Source organism: Pongo abelii, chromosome 22 (genome assembly GCF_028885655.2).
Source record: "Pongo abelii isolate AG06213 chromosome 22, NHGRI_mPonAbe1-v2.0_pri, whole genome shotgun sequence".
Taxonomy (NCBI): Eukaryota; Metazoa; Chordata; class Mammalia; order Primates; family Hominidae; genus Pongo; species Pongo abelii.
Genome location: NC_072007.2, coordinates 56,734,600 through 56,751,569, shown reverse-complemented (window position 1 = coordinate 56,751,569; position 16,970 = coordinate 56,734,600). Strand labels below are relative to the sequence as shown.

General features: G+C 48.2%; 1 protein-coding gene across 18 annotated transcripts in view; it reads right to left on the bottom strand.

The window, feature by feature from the left end:
* Nucleotides 1–16,970, bottom strand: part of PCNT (pericentrin) — a 122,299-nt gene that overhangs the window by 101,978 nt on the left and 3,351 nt on the right. For 14 of the 18 annotated variants that reach the window (XR_010138901.1, XR_010138902.1, XM_063720941.1 and 11 more), the window contains exons 2-3: nucleotides 14,710–14,922; nucleotides 6,456–6,827 (exon numbers count right to left, since the gene is read on the bottom strand). Coding sequence is in view for 16 of the 18 variants with exons in the window: in XM_063720941.1 (XP_063577011.1) it covers nucleotides 6,456–6,827; nucleotides 14,710–14,922 (585 nt within the window). In the remaining 2 variants the exon portion in view is untranslated. Of the gene's footprint in view, nucleotides 1–6,455; nucleotides 6,828–13,373; nucleotides 13,492–14,709; nucleotides 14,923–16,077; nucleotides 16,200–16,970 lie in introns of those variants that run through there. The other 4 variants (XM_024239388.3, XM_024239389.3, XM_054542715.2 and 1 more) reach the window with 3 other exon arrangements.

Genomic DNA, 16,970 nt, shown 5'->3' with positions numbered 1-16,970 from the left:
ACTAAAAAGGACCACACACACGAGCCAGAACACAGACTTCTCACAAAAATAACACAAACACCTCACTAAAAAAGATCACACAATGTGCTACTCCAAGCGGAATAACGGACATATGGAAAACAGAAAACATTTAAGGAACCAAAAAAAGATCCTGAAAAGTGGCACCCACAGCAGACCCAAAATAATGAAAGTGATCCAAATCAACCCGAGCAACACACTCCATTCAAAGTGGATGGGCTGGCCAGGCGCGGTGACTCATGCCTGTAACCCCAGCACTTTGGGAGGCCAAGGCGGGCAGATCACTTGAGGTCAGGAGCTCAAGACCAGCCTGGCCAACATGGGGAAACCCCATCTCTACTAAAAATACAAAAATTAGCCGGATGTGGTGGCACACGTCTATAATTCCAGCTACTCAGGAGGCTGAGGCATGAGAATCGCTTGAACCTGGGAGGCGGAAGTTGCAGTGAGCTGAGATGGCGCCACTGCACTCCAGCCTGGGCTACAGAGTGAGACTTCGTCTCAAGAGTTCGAGACCAGCCTGGCCAACATGGCAAAACCCCGTCTCTACTAAAAAAAATACAAAAATTAGCCCGGCATGGTGGCGGGCACCTGCAATCCCAGCTACCTGGGAGGCTGAGGTAGGAGAATCGCTTGAACCTGGGAGGTGAAGGTTGCAGTGAGCCGAGATCACGTCATCGCACTCCAGTCTGGGCAACAGAGCAAGACTCCATCTCAATAAAAAACAAAGTGGATAGGCTCACTGCACCTCTAAATACCAGGCCAAAGTGGAGACCAATTCACTCACAAAAAAAGATGTACAGTTAAAATAAGTTTGAAAATATCTCTAGAAAACAAGAAATTATGCAGAATGACACAACCAATTTTAAAGAATCCAAAGATAACTAAAAATAGCAAGAACAAAATTAACAACTCTGGACATATTTAACAGCACATTATATACAGATGAACACAGGTTTAGAAAAATGGGAGATAACACAGATAAAACTATCCAGCCTATGGCCAAGAGCAAAAAGAAGGCAAGCACAAAAGTGGGCTGAGCTATACGTATGTGATATGGTTTGGCTGTGGCCCCACCCAAAATCTCATCTTGACTTGTAGCTCCCACAATTCCCACGTGTCATGGGAGGGGCCAGTGGGAGGTAACTGAATCATGGGGGCAGGTCTTTCCCGTGCTGGTCTCCTGAGAGTGAATAAGTCTCACTAGATCTGATGGTTTTATAAAGAGGAGTTCCTCTGCATAAGTTCTCTCTCTTTGCCCTCCGCCATCCACCTAAGACGTGACTTGGTCCTCCTTGCCTTCCACCATGATTATGAGGCCTCCCCAGCCACGTGGAACTGTGAGTCCATTAAACCTCTCTTCCTTAACTACCCAGTCTTAGGTATGCCTTTATTAGCAGCATGAGAATGGACAAATACAGTAAGCAGGAGAAGTCTAAACACTTAATGGAGAGAAAGAACAGGTAGAAGGTATGCATGGAGATACTGGTTAGGATTTGAGAGGCAACAGATGAGAAAAGCATCATCCACACGTTGAAGAAAACCCTAGATCCCAAGCAGAATTAAAGACATCATAAAAAGCCACACCTGGTGTGATAGTTAACACTGTCAACTTGATTGGATTGAAGGATACAAAGTACTGTCCCTGGGTGTGTCTGTGAGGGTGTTGCCAAAGGAGATTAACATTTGAGTCAATGGACTGGGAAAGGCAGATCCACCCACAATCTGGGTTGCCACCATCTAATCAGCTGCCAGTGTGGCCAAAATAAAACCAGGCAGAAGAGCGTGGAAGGACCAGACTAGACTGGTTAGCCCTCTGGCCTCCATCTTTCTCCCATGCTGGATGCTTCCTGCCCTCGTACATCAGACTCCAAGTTCTTCAGCTTTCGGACTCAGACTGGCTTCCTTGCTCCTCAGCCTGCATCTGGCTTACTGTGCGACCTCACCTTGTGATTATGTGAGTCAATGCTCCTTAATAAACCCCCCTTTATATATCTATCTATCCTTTTAGTTTTGTCCCTCTAGAGAACACGTAAAATCAAAACTGCAGAACACCAAAGACAAAAGTCTTCAGGGTGGCCACGGCAGTGAACACAAGCTAGAGAGGGGCAGAGCGAAACCACCGGCAGGCAAGACACCAACTGCCAACTATATGTCTACGCCAGCCAGACTTTCAAGAAGGGAAATAAAAACAGGCCAGGTGCAGTTGTTCACACCAGTAATCCCAGCACTTTGGGAGGCCGAGGTGAGCAGATCACCTGAGATCAGGAGTTCGAGATCAGCCTGGCCAACATGGTGAAACTATCTCTACTAAAAATACAAAAATTAGGCCAGGTGCGGTGGCTCACACCTGTAATCCCAGCACTTTGGGAGGCCGAGGCGGGTGGATCATTTGAGGTCAGGAGTTCAAGACCAGCCTGGCCAACATGGTGAAACCCCGTCTCTACTAGAAATACAAAAATTAACCGGGCGGTAGTGGCGTGCACCTGTAATCCCAGGTACTCGGGAGGCTGAGGCGGGAGAACCCCTTTAGCCTGGGAGGCGGAGGTTGCAGTGAGCCGAGAATGGGCCACTGCACTCTAGTCTGGGTGAGTGAGAGACCCTGTCTCAAAAAATAATAATAAATAAAAAAATACAAAAATTAGCCGGGCATGGTGGTGCACAACTGTAATCCCAGCTACTCGGGAGGCTGAAGCAAGAGAATCGCCTGAGCCCAGGAGGCAGAGGTTATAGTGAGCCGAGATCACCGCTCCAGCCTGAGTGACAAGAGTGCAAGAGCAAAACTCCATCTCAAAAAAAAAAAAAGACACATTCATTACTCATATTCACAAAAAAGCTAGAAGCAAGAAAGATGTCCTTCACCAGGTGAGTGGATAAACAAACTGTGTACCATGCACACAATGAAGTACTAACCAGCATCAAAAAGGAATGAGCTACTGATCAATCTAAAACTTGGATGAATCTTCAACTCATTTTGCTAAGTGATTTAAAAAGTTGGACCCAAAAGGCTACATAAATTTTAGGGTGGGCGAGGTGGCTCACACCTGTAATCCCAGCACTTTTGGAGGCCGAGGCAGGAGGATCACTTGAGCCCAAGAGTTCAAGACCAATCCTGTCAACATAGTGAGACCCTGTCTCTACAAAAAAATAAAAACAACAAAACTTATCCAGGTGTGGCGGAACGTGCCTGTAGTCCCAGCTACTTGGGAGGCTGAGGTGGCAGGACTGCCTAAGCCCAGGAGTTCAAGGCTGTAGTGAGCCGAGATTGTACTGCTGCACTACAGCCTGGACAACAGAGCAAGACACTGTCTCAAAAAAAACAGTCCGTGCAGTGGCTCATGCCTGTAATCCCAGCACTTTGGGAGGCCGAGGTGGGGACGGATCACCTGAGGTTGGGAGTTCAAGACCAGCCTGACCAACATGGTGAAACCCCATCTCTACTAAAAATACAAAATTAGCCGGGCATGGTGGTGCATGCCTGTAATCCCAGCTACTCGGGAGGCTGAGGCAGGAAAATAGCTTGAATCCGGGAAGCGCAGATTGCAGTGAGCCGAGATCGCGCCACTGCACTCCAGCCTGGGCAACAAGAGCGAAACTCCATCTCAAAAAACAAAACAAAACAAAACAGTATGCAACTTTAAAAAATTGACCAGGATGTTGTGGGATCCCAGGATAGGAAGCAGCCAGTGAACTATGAACCTGACTACATACTCACCAGTGAAGACACAACCTTAGTGAGGGGCTGGGGAAGAGAGGAGTGCCCTGAGTAACCCTGGAAAACAGTTGTGACTAGAAACTGAAAATGGAGACAAAAGGAGCTGTAAACAAACACTGAACTCCACTTAGTAAATTTGTTTCTTATATGATGTGGGTTGCTAATTCTGAAACTATTATACACTTACAGGAGAGTTGAACAAATAAGTAAATAAATAGGGCCAGGCACGGTGGCCCACACCTGTAATCCCAGCACTTTGGGAGGTTGAGGCGGGTGGATCACCTGAGTTCAGGAGTTAGAGACCAGCCTGACCAACATGGTGAAACCCCAATTAGCCAGGCATGGTGGCAGCACTTGTAATCGCAGCTACTAGAGAGGCTGAGACAGGAGAATCACTTCAGTCCGGGAGGCAGAGGCTGCAGCAAGCCGAGATCCTGCCACTGCACTCCAGCCTGGGCAACAGAGCGAGACTGTCTCAAAAAACAAAAAACAAAGAAAAAAAACAACCTTCTAATTTATTTATTTTTTAAAGAAAATAAATGGCAGAAGTGAGAGCCAGGCTTCTCACTGTCTGAGAAGGAAACTGCAAATAAACCGGGGGGGGGGGGGGGGGCAGAGTGAACTCTGTGGTGCTGGATTAGGCTCTGAGGTATCAGTAAGTATTCCTATTTAATATATATGTCTATAAATACAAATGAACATAAATACAGCTATGAGTGTACACACAGACTAGCTCCCAGGCACACCCTTCCTCACTCTGTCCACGGAGAGAGCCCAGAAGCAGCAGCAACATCCCAGCAGGAGTGAGCACACCTAGTGCCCAGGTCTTGGTCTCAACACCATAATCCAGTAAAAGGCACCAAGACTCCTTGGAGAAACAGCGGACTCAGAACGGAGACGGCCTACACGATGAGCCTGCAGCACCAACTTGCAGTGTCACAAGCCGGGATGTGCTTCAAACACATGACACAGGAGCCACCTGAAGGGGCTCCCCACGGACAGAGCTGCAACAACTTAAGAATCAAAATAATGTTGAGGCTACACTAAGCTGTGATGGCACCACCATACTCCAGCCCAGGGGACAGAATGAGACCCAGTCCCAAGAAGTCAATAAATAAATGAAGAGTGGGTTTTATAGAACCCACCAGAGACTGTTCTTCCAGGCCTCACCTAGGAGTTAGATCTTTCCTGCAATAATGCAGATTAAAAACTAAACTTGGCCGGCATAGTGGCTCACACCTGTAATCCCAGCACTTGGGGAGGACAAGGCAGGAGGATCACCTGAGGTCAGGAGTTCGAAACCAGTCTGATCAATATGATGAAACACCTTCTCTACTAAAAATATAAAAATTAGCCAGGCGTGGTGGCATGCTCCTGTAATTCCAGCTACTTGGGAGGCTGAGGCAGAAGAACCGCTTGAACCTGGGAGGCGGAGTTTGCAGTGAGCCGAGATCGTGCCACTGCACTCCAGCCTGGGCAAGAGTAAAACTCCATCTCAAAAAACAAACAAATTTGCCGGCCAGGTGCAGTGGCTTACGCCTGTAATCCCAACACTTCAGGAGGCTGAAACGAGCAGATCACTTAAGGTCAGCACCAGCCTGACCAACATGGGGAAACCCTGTCTCTACTAAAAATAGTTAGCCGGGTGTGGTGGTGGGTGTTTATAATCACAGCTACTTGGGAGGCTGAGGCAGGAGAATCGCTTGAACCCAGGAGGCGGAGGTTACAGTGAGCCAAGATCGCACCACTGCACTCCAGCCTGGGCAATAAGCAAGACACCGTCTCAAAAAAAAAAAACCCAAAAACCAAAAAACAACCAAACTTGCCTAAAGCAGTGTAAACTGAGTCTAGCTAGAATCAAATGGCTAAAATATAGGCTTTTCTTTTTTGTGAGATGTAATCTCAGTCTGTCTCCCAGGCTAAAGTGCAGTGGCACCCAGCTAATTTTTGTATTTTTAGTAGAGACGGGATTTCACCATATTGGCCAGGCTGGTCTCAAACTCCTGACCTCGTGATCCGCCCACCTTGGCCTCCCAAAGTGCTGGGATTACAGGCATGAGCCACCACGCCCAGCCTAAAATATATGCTTTTAACATAACACTTTAAAATTAGTCAATTCCAAACTTAATGTTTTCCTCCACATGCTAACAAAAAACATGTCAATAAAATAAAGGTAATCAACTCAACACGTATGGAATTCATCCCACCAGGCACGTGGCAGAAACCAGGGACATGAAGACTGACCACAGCCTCCCTGCCCTGCCAGGCTCTCAACTGGCACAGGACTTCCACAGTCACAAACTGATGATGTGAGAAACAAGGTACCAGGCCTAAGAAACAGGCTGAACAGACAGGTGAGTCAACCGACAAGGGCAACTAGAATAAAGGAAATTCATGACATTCCTCAAACTTATGAACGATGGCTTCTCTTCAACGTCCCATGGGAAAAACAAAAAAGGAAGATCACAAGGGAGGCAGATTTGAGCTCAGGGAGAAGGGTCTGAAGAGAGGCTTTCCATCCACAGGCAACACTAAGAATGTGCAGGCGGCAGCACGTGGGGCCTACAGGGTGAGCCTCTGCCTCCAGCTCTCTATGCTTCCAGTTTCCACTTTTAAAGAGAGGCCCTGCAGAGATGGAAGGTCCTCTCACTGGTTTGGATTTCTACAACATAAAGAAATCCTTTGACAAAGAATACACCTTAACAGAGAACTTAAAGAATACCTTTGTGATGATCTCACGCTGTTCTGGTTGGTGGTCACTGACTGTGAACATCCCATGCTGTTCTGGACGATCGTCACTCATTGTGAAGATCCCACACCGTTCTGGTTGGTGGTCACTGACTGTGAACATCCCACGCTGTTCTGGACGATCGTCACTCATTGTGAAGATCTCACACCGTTCTGGTTGGTGGTCACTGACCGTGAACATCCCACGCTGTTCTAGACGATCGTCACTCATTGTGAAGATCCCATGCTGTTCTGGTTGGTGGTCACTGACCGTGAACATCCCACGCTGTTCTGGTTGGTGGTCATTGACTTGCTTCTGCTGCAGCTGTTCCAAGTCCTCTCTCTTCTCTCCATCACAGTCCTCCGCCTAAGAAGGGGAGGGCCAGAAAGAAGCGTTTAAAGCAAGGTCCAGGGCTGCAGCCTCAGGCCCTTACCAGCTCCTCTATCTGCAGGCCTACGCTGACTTCATTTAACAAGTAGAGCTCATTTCCACCTGTTCAGAACATGCACCTTCCGCATTAACAATTCTCAAGCTCTGAACATTTTTTTTTTTCTGAGACGGAGTCTTGCTCTGTTGCCCAGGCTGGAGTGCAGTGGCACAATCTCAGCTCACTGCAATCTCCGCCTCCTGGGTTCACGCCATTCCCCTGCCTCAGCCTCCCTAGTAGCTGGGACTACAGGCGCCCGCCACCACGCCCGACTAATTTTTTGTATTTTTAGTAGAGACGGGGTTTTGCCGTGTTAGCCAGGATGGTCTCGATCTCCTGACCTCGTGATCCGCCCGCCTTGGCGTCCCAAAGTGCTGCGATTACAGTTATGAGCCACAGCACCTGGCCAGCTCTAAACATTTTTATAATGCAAATAATTTCCCTAATGATCTTCCTGCCCCTCTTCTTAATGAATTCTACTTTTTTTTTTTTTTTTTTTTTTGAGATGGAGTCTCGCTCTGTTGCCAGGCTGGAGTGCAGCTGCACGAACTCGGCTCACTGAAACCTCCACCTCCCGGGTTCAAGTGATTCTCTTGTCTCAACCTCCCGGGGGTTTCACCATGTTGGCCAGACTGGTCTTGAACTCCTGACCTCAGGTGATCCACCCGCCTCGGCATCCCCAAGTGCTGGGATTACAGGTGTGAGTCACCGTGCCCAGCCTATAATTTTTTTTTTTTTTTGAGACAAAGTTTCACTCTTTCACCCAGGCTGGAGTGCAGTGGCTTGACTTCAGCTCACTGCAACCTCCGCCTCCGGGTTCAAACGATTCTCCTGCCTCAGCCTCCCGAGTAGCTGGGACTACAGGCGCATGCCACCACGCCCGGCTAATTTTTTTTTCCTTTTTGTCTATTTTGAGACGAAGTCTCATTCTGTCGCCCAGGCTGGAGTGCAGTGGCACAATCTCAGCTCACTGCAAGCTCTGCCTCCCGGGTTCACGCCATTCTCATGCCTCAGCCTCCTGAGTAGCTGGGACTATAGGCACGTGCCACCACGCCTAGCTAATTTTTGTATTTTTAGTAGAATCAGGGTTTCACCATGTTGGCCAGGATGGTCTCAATCTCTTGACCTTGTGATCTGCCCACCTCGGCCTCCCAAAGTGCTGGGATTACAGGCGTGAGCCACTGTGCCCGGCCATGAATTCTACGTTAAAAAAAAAATTTAATTAATTTTTTGAGACAAGGTCTCGTTCTGTACCCAGGCTGGTGTGCAGTGGTGCAATCACAGCTCACTGCAACCTTGACCTCCTGGGCTCAAGCGATCCTCCTGCCTCAGCCACCTGAGTAGCTGGAACTACTGGCATGCGCCACTGTGCCCAGCTTATTTTTTATTTTTTTGTAGAGATAGGGTCTCTGTGTTCATTATGTTCCAAAGCTGGCCTCAAACTCCTGGACTCAAGCAATCCTCCCACCTCAGCATCCCAAAATGCTGGGAATACAGGCATGAGCCACAGTGCCCAGACTAGCTTGCTTTAACAAGATGATTCACTAAGAACATTTCAATTTCTTCCCAAAATAGCAAAGAAAAATGACAGTGTCGGCTTTTCGGGATGATTAGATGAGTCACAAGATGAATGCAGAGAGAGAGCACTCATGGCCAGTGATGATGGCAAAACTGACGTGAAAATAAAATCTCAGACAAGTCTTCATTTGACAATACCCTAGATCAATCTTCTCAGAATCAAGAGGAAGTGAGGGACGAAAAGGGGACACAATAGTCTCAATCAGCTGCCCACTCACATGAATGATCACACTTCAAAGGAACCTGGACCATCCACTTCCTTAAGAGGACACTTCTAATGTTTGTGTGCCAAAACTTAGTTGATACAAAGAGGTTGGATCAAATTTCTAATAAAGTTGTTTTAAATTATTGCTTTATTCTTACTTCTGTAAATTATGTGTAGAACAACTTAAAATGACAAAACAGTAAGAGGGCCCAGAAATCTAGATGATAAATGGTGATAACTATTTTTCCTGGTATTTGATACAAATATGAGTTGGAAAAGTGCTAGAACCACACTTCTTAAGCCTTCTATAGCACTAGTTAAATCTTCTTCAGCCAAAATTTTTGTATTTTCTTCTGAAATTCTCAACCTCTGAGCAATTTTTGGATGGTTCTTTTTTTTTTTTGAGATAAAGTCTCGCTCTTGTCCTCCAGGCTGGAGTGCAATGGCGCGATCTCAGCTCAGTGCAACTTCTGCCTCCCAGGTTCAAGTGATTCTCCTGCCTCAGCCTCCCGCACATCTGGGACTACAGGCACTTGCCATGAGGCCCGGCTAATTTTTGTATTTTTAGTAGAGACGGGGTTTCACCACGTTGGCCAGGCTGGTCTCGAACTCCTGACCTCAGGTGATCTTCCTGCCCTGGCCTCCTAAAGTGCTGGGATTACAGGCATGAGCCAATGTGTCCAGCCAGATGGTTCTTTTACAAAAAAATGGCCTCTCCTCATTTTGTTCCTCATCTATAACTGAAAGGTCAAATTCTGCTTTCTACCATTGCTTTATTTTTATGATTTTTTTTTTTTGAGACAAGGCCTTGCTCTGCCGCCCAGGCTGGCGTGCAGTGGTGCCACCATAGCTCACTGTAGCCTCAAACTCCTGGGCTCAGGTGATCCTCCCAACTCAGCCTCCTGAGTAACTGGGACTACAGGTGTGCACTGTCATGCCCAGCTAATTTTTATATTTTTCATAGAGACAGAGTTTCACTATGTTGTCCAGGGTGATCTTAAAACTCCTGGGCTCCAACCATCCTCCCATGTTGGCCTCCCAAAGTGCTCGGAGCCACCACGCCTGACCTTGCTTTCTGCCGTTTCTGAGTTAACTTTCAGAACTGAGACAGCTGTTGCATTGGTTCAACTATTTTTCCATCATGCACTTAACAAATTGTAAGGCAACATAGCTGAATCCTGAATATTTACCACAAAGTCTTTCTGTAATTCTACCTTCGCTTATAACCATCCTGAAAAAAAACCTAAGATCTTAGAGTTGGTTAAAAATATGTCTTATATCAGCTGGGCACGGCGGCTTATGCCTGTAATCCCAACACTTTGGGAGGCTGAGGTGGGAGGATCACCTGAGTCAGGGAGGTCAAGGCTGAAGTAAGCTGTGATTGGGCCACTGCACTCCAGCCTGGGCGCCAGAGGGAGGACCTGTCTCCAAAAAAAAGAAAAAAGACTTATGGTAGAAATCATCAGTATTTACCTAACAGTTAGTGATCAAAGTAAGCAATTTATTATATTTTGGAAAGCACAATAATTTCTCCCTCCCCCTCACACACACACACACACACACACACACACACACACACACACGCTTATCATCTTATGCTGTTCAATAAGTTCACTAGCCTCTCCATAGCCAAACTTCTCACAATTTATAGATGGGTAAAACAAATGCACCTTTAATTATGTTTAAAGCACTGGTACAACTATAACATAAAGGTTCCTTGAGGATTCCTGATTTCCGGATGCAGCATGACCAACCATCTGAGAGGGGAGTGCCCTGGCCTGGGACATTATTCGGCCACACGGCCACCAGCTGCTAGCTTTAAACAGTGGACTCTTTCCTGGAATTTCACTTTTCAGAAGATCATTATTCTGAACATAAAATTACTCCTATTTTAACATCTACAACTGGATTAAAGGCATACTAAACTCAAATATCATGAACTATTTTAAAATACATATAAAAAAACTCGTTTTTAGACTGAACTGATGATGTACAATGATATAATCAGAAAAAAAGTTAATGAAATATCTGCTTCTTACAGCACCAATGGTTTTTATATACATAATTGACAAAATGGCTTAAGAAATTTGATTCCCAACTTAGCATACAGCAGAAAGACAATGGCTCTATTCTACACATACTACTTAGTTTACCTATACATGTATAAAGAAAATAAATTTTAGCCAGGTGGGATGGCTCACACCTATAATTCCAGCACTTCGGGAGGCCGAGGTGGAAGAATTACTTGAGCACAGGAGTTTGAGACCAGCCCTGACAACATAGTGTAACACTGTCTCTACAAATTTTTTTTTTAAGTTAGCCAGGCATGGTGGCACACGCCTGTAGTCCCAGGTACTAGGGAGGCTGAGGCAGGAGGGTCACTTGAGGCCAGGTGGTCAAGGCTGGAATGAGCCATGATTGCGCCACTGCACTCCAGCCTGGGCAAGAAAACAAAACCCCATCTCAAAAAAAAGGGGAAAAAAGCTGATGTCCAAGATCCAATAGGGGGTAATACCTGATGACTGCACGTTTAGCTTATTAAAATAACAGCAATTCTGTGGAAAAAGCTGACTGGTACCTGACCGTTGCCCACCATTTTAGAGCCAATGGACAGGAAGAGGAGGTATGTCTCTGCTGACGTCAAGCTGCAACTGTGCAGAGGAATTCAGGATGACGATGTGAGATGAAAATCAGTCAGGCCCTGCCATGCCTTCATTCCATGCAGAATCCTGGCTGCAGGAGCACATACATTTTCCTGGAGAAAGTATCCTTACATTTTACCAGCTTTTGGTTTTTAAAATATTGCTTTGAACAGTTAAGTTACTACTCGCAACAACAGTTATTTTATAAGTAACAAAACGCTTTACCTTGGCCATCTTGCCATTGTTTCACCAAGTTTTGTGAAAGCAGACCCCTCCTCACATCTACCACAGCACTCCATGCGGGTGAAGTGTCCTGTCCACTGTGGTCACGAGGAGGTAACACAAAATGCAGGAAGTGGAGTGAGTGTGCGTGTGCATCTCTAAGTCAAGGGGACCAGTAATGGGCCTGGTATTTATAGATTGCTTTAAGATGTCCAAAATACATGTTTTATTAGTGGTATAGTTAATTCTAAAACGGGAAAAAAATGTTATATAAGTAACCTAATGTGTTTATTGTAGGAAATACCAAAAACCATAACAACGAAAAAACTAACAACTCTATTCCTTTCTGACCACCACTGTTAATTTTCTGGTATATGCCCTTCTGGTTTTGAAAACAAAAATCAAAATGGTTTTCATGAGATCATCTTCCTGAATGAAGGCATGCATCAAATAGCAGAGTTAGAAACTAAGAGAGTCTCTACCTGATGAAACAGCAAAGTATGAGTGTTTAATCAGGAGTCTATACCATGCCTTCTAATGTTAACGACCCATCAGTCTCCAAATACAATTTACACAAAATGTGCTAAGTTTGGAATGGTTTTCTGATAGGATTCTGAGATTCCCACATATATTTATCAGCTTACTACTTTTAAAACGTATATGCAGGCCAGGCACAGTGGCTCACGCCTGTAATCCCAACACTTTGGGAGGCCAAGGTGGGCGGATCAGAAGGTCAGGAGTTCGAGACCAGCCTGGCTAATACGGTGAAACCCCATCTCAACTAAACAAATACAAAAATTAGCCGGCCATGGTGGTGCGCGCCTGTAATCCCAGCTACTCGGGAGGCTGATGCAGGAGAAACGCTTGAAATCAGGAGGCGGGGGTTGCAGGGAGCAGAGACTGCACCGCTGCACTCCAGCCTGGATGAGAGTGAGACTTAGTCTTAAAGGAAAAAAAAAAAAAGTATGTGCAACCAGAGGGCCGGGTGCGGTGGCTCGCGCCTGTAATCCCAGCACTTTGGGAGGCCAAGGTGGGTGGATTGCTTGAGCTCAGGAGTTCAAGACCAGCCTGACCAACATGGTGAAACCCTGTCTCTACTAAAAATACAAAAATTAGCTGGGTTTGGTGGTGGGCGCCTGCAATCCCAGCTACTCGGGAGGCTGAGGCAGGAAAATCGCTTGAACCCGGGAGGCAGAGGTTACAGTGGGCCGGGATTGCACCACTGCACTCCAGCCTGGGCAACAGAGCGAGACTCCGTCTCAAAAAACAAAAAACAAAAAACATATGCAACCAGAGTACATCAGAAGTAACTTTCTGGCCAGCATGGTGGCTCAGGCCTGTAATCCTGGCACTTTGGGAGCCTGAGGCAGAAAGATCGCTTCAGCCTGGGAGGCAGAGGTTGCACTGAGCCGAGTTCGCATCACTGCGCTCCAGCCTGGGCAACAGAGAGACTGTATCTTAAAAACAAAACAGGAAAAAAAAAAAAAGACACTAACCCAACAACCAAAAACACTCAAGAGATAAAAAACAAAATTCAGGATTTGTAGGTAGAATAACACAAATTTTAACTGTTGGCAACAACTCAATTTTTTAAGTAAAGCAGGATACACACATTATGACCTTGAGCCAGATTCTGCCTTTGGCCACCAGTTTTCCAGCAAATCCTAGCAAACATCAAAGCCTGCACCCATTCTGCTGCAGCAGCAGGGACACTCAACACCCAAGACCCTCGTTCATAATTCATACAAAAGGCCCAAGGACAGCCCACCTCCAGGCAGGTTTGTAGGCCCCCAAGGAGCCCGGAAGGCCAGCCCCTTCAGGACTCAGTGTGCACTCACCTGCCACACCTGCCCTTGGGGGTGCCCCTGCAGCTCACAAGGCCTCAAGCAGCAGACCCAGTCTCCTCCAGCAACACACCATGTCTGCAACACCTTCACCCCTTCCCTCTTCATCTCACTTTTAGTAAAAAGGTAAAAGACAAATGTGACAAGCAGGTGCATTTACAACTATGTGAAGGGATATTATGTTTTAAATGTCCCAAGAAACACCCATCAAAGGGGCTGACACACACAACCACACATGAAGAACTCCCAGTCTTCCATTACAAAGCAAACAACTGACACTTGTCTTCAAGTAGTTAATCCAAAACTTCTCAATATTACATAATAAAGATAAAACAGGGCCAGGAGCAGTGGCTCATGCCTATAATCCCAGCACTTTAAGAGACTGAGGAAGGAGGATCGCTTGAGCCCAGGGGTTTGAGGCTGCAGTGACCTGTGATCACACCACTGCACTCCAACCTGGGCAACAGAGCAAGACACTGTCTGGAACAAACAAAAGGAAAAAAAAAGAAAAAGAGAAGAAAAGAAAACCCAAATTTGTTAAGAATAAAACCATAGGCCGGGCGCGGTGGCTCATGCCTATAATCCCAGCACTTTGGGAGGCCGAGGCGGGCAGATCACGAGGTCAGGAGATTGAGACCATCCTGGCTAACACAGTGAAACCCCATCTCTACTAAAAATACAAAAATTAGCCGGGCGTGGTGGCGGGCGCCTGTAGTCCCAGCTACTCAGGGGGCTGAGGCAGGAGCATGGCGTGAACCCGGGAGGCGGAGCTTGCAATGAGCCGAGATTGCGCCACTGCACTACAGCCTGGGCAACAGAGCAAGACTCCGTCTCAAAAAAATAAAAATAAATAAAAACAAAAAGAATAAAACCATAAAAATTTACTCACTTTTTTTTGTTTTTTTTTTGAGACAGAGTCTCGCTCTGTCACCCAGTCTGGAGTGCACTGGCGCGATCTCGGCTCAATGCAACCTCTGCCTCAGGAGTTGAAGCTATTCTCCTCCCTCAGCCTCCCGAGTAGCTGGGATTACAGGCGTGTGCCACCACGTCTGGCTAATTTTTGTATTTTTAGTAGAGACGGGGTTCCTCCATGTTGGCCAGGCTGGTCTGGAACTCCTGACCTCAGGTGATCTGCCTGCCTCGGCCTCCCAAAGTGCTGGGATTACAGGCGTAAGCCACCGCACCCGGCCCTCACTTTTTATAAACTAATAACACCCTCTTTCCTCACTTTTGAAAGGCAAAAACAGACCAAAGACCATCTTTAGTAAATCACACTAGAAATCACTAGAAGATAAGCGAAATGTTCAAATACATCATTGAGCAAATCTACCTGAGCTGCAAAGGCCCCTCCTGCCCCATCAGAGGTGTCGTCACATGATACGCTTTTGCAAATGTCCCCTCCTCCACGGAGTGCGCTGTCCTCCTTGGCTACCGGACTCTCCTCCTGGACAGGCGCATCGACAGCCGAGCCCTTCCTCTTCGCCGTCTTTTTCTCCGAATGCGAACTGTCACCTTTTGTTTTTCTCTGTCGGAAGTGAGCAAGCTGCGCAAAAATGTAGATAAGTAGTAAAGGCAAAGGTAAGTGAGAAAAAAATAACAGAACCACAAAGTCAACAGACTGGTGGGGACCATGAGGCCCGAGGGATGACCCAGTCTACTCTGCCACACCTGGCCAACAGATGGCTCTCCACAAACACTGCCTTCATCAATATCTATATCCAAGGGGTCTAACAGTGAGGACTGCTAATTATGCCTGGTAAAGAAAACCATACGGCTGATTGGCAGAATAGCTTTCCTAGCCCTTGGCAGTTTACAGAAAAATAAAACTTTAAAAAAAATTTGTATAAAAGATTGATAGCTTAATCAAGGCATATTTAAGTTTTAAAACGATATAAAAGCTAAATCTCTCCCTTCTTGCCCCAATTTTCCCCCAACTGAAGAAATATATAGCCCAGCCAAAACTTCCTAGCCATAGATTCTGAGACAAGGTACAGAAATAGCAAAAAATTAATTAAGCCAGGTCAATCTCGCATCTTCCTTTATGGAATCAGATGTTCTATTTTTCATGACACAGCTCACCAAAGCACCAGGGACCTCCACAGAGCATCGCCCATCAGAAGGCACAGCCTAGCTCTGCTCAGTCCTCAAATCCGAGAGTTTGAGACTATGTGCGAGCCTCATCTCCCGCTAACGTCTTACTGAAGAGGTATGCGATCCCACATCAGCCTTTCACGGGGAGACATCTGTTCCCTCAAAAGACAACTGTAGCCACAAAAACAAACGCATGGAACACACATTTGCATAAATGATAACACAAGTACACAAGCTCATGGACCCAGAAAAATTACACAAGGCCATTTACACAAGAAAATGGTCTCTCAAGGAAATATTTTCTTCAAAGTCAACCTCATGTTTATTTTCATGGCCTCCTACACCACACCTATCCATGTCGGGATAGCACAGACCTGGTCTGCGGCCTGCGTCGCCCTACAGGCGGCGTCTTGTCCCTCCCTCCCCCCTCCATCCTGCTGGGAGCTCTGCTCCTGCTCGCAGCTCCCTGCAGGCTCCGGGCTCCCCTTCCCCTCCTGCCTGCCTCAGCCCTTCCCCGGCCTAGCCCCGCGTCCCCTGCCCGCCGTGCCCGGGAGCCCCGCTCTTCCCCAGCGCCCCGGCCAGAACATCCTGGGGGATCCGCGCGCACCTCGCAGAGAGGCCGGCCTCGTCCCGGCAGCTCCCGCGGTTCCGCCTCGCGCTTTCGGGAACCCCTTTCTCCTGCCCCCGAGTCATGGGCTCTGCGCGCTTTATTCCCACGAAACCCAGGACGATGGCCATCAAACCGAGCGCCTTTTCACGGCGAAACCCGGGGCGTGAGAAACACGGGAACGCGTCCCTCGAAGGCGCCCAGCGCCAGCGCCGCGTGGGTTCCCGGCAGCGCCACGCGAGGCCCGGACGGGCAGGACGCGAGCCCAACGGCGCGGTAAGAAGACGGCGGCCAGGAGCGCCGCGGGGGCCTTTCACACAGTAGGGACTGCAACGCCGCGAGAAACACGCGAGGAAAGCATCTCCGACGGACGGGGCGAAGGCGCACCCTGGGGAGGCGCTGCAGGCCACCCGCGCCACGCCCCCGGCACCGGCCGCGCCGGAAACTGGCCCTAGACCAAGCAGCCACCCGAATACCGGCCGCCCGCCCCAAGCCACCCGGTCCCGGAGGACGCGGGAGCCACTGGAAGATCCAGCCTGGGGTCCAGGGCCTGCCGCACCCCACCCGCTCCGCGCAGCCACGCCACGCCCCTGTAGCCCCGCCCTGCAGCCACACCCCGCCCCCGCGTGCACCGCGACCAGCCCGCCCCACCCCCCCGACGCAGGCGCAGCTCCGCCCCTCCCCGCCCGAGAGGCGCCGCGCGTCCCGGCCGCTGATTGGCTATTGCCGCTGCGGGAGGCGGGCCCTGGCGGAGAGCGGCGGATTCAAGATGGCGGCGGCCAGGAGGCGGCTTCCAGCGGAGCCGGCGGGAAAAAGCGAGACCTCCGCGGCGGCTTCCACCGGACCGAGTCCGCTCCTGGCAGGGGGCGGTGGCGGGCACCGGAGCCGCCCTT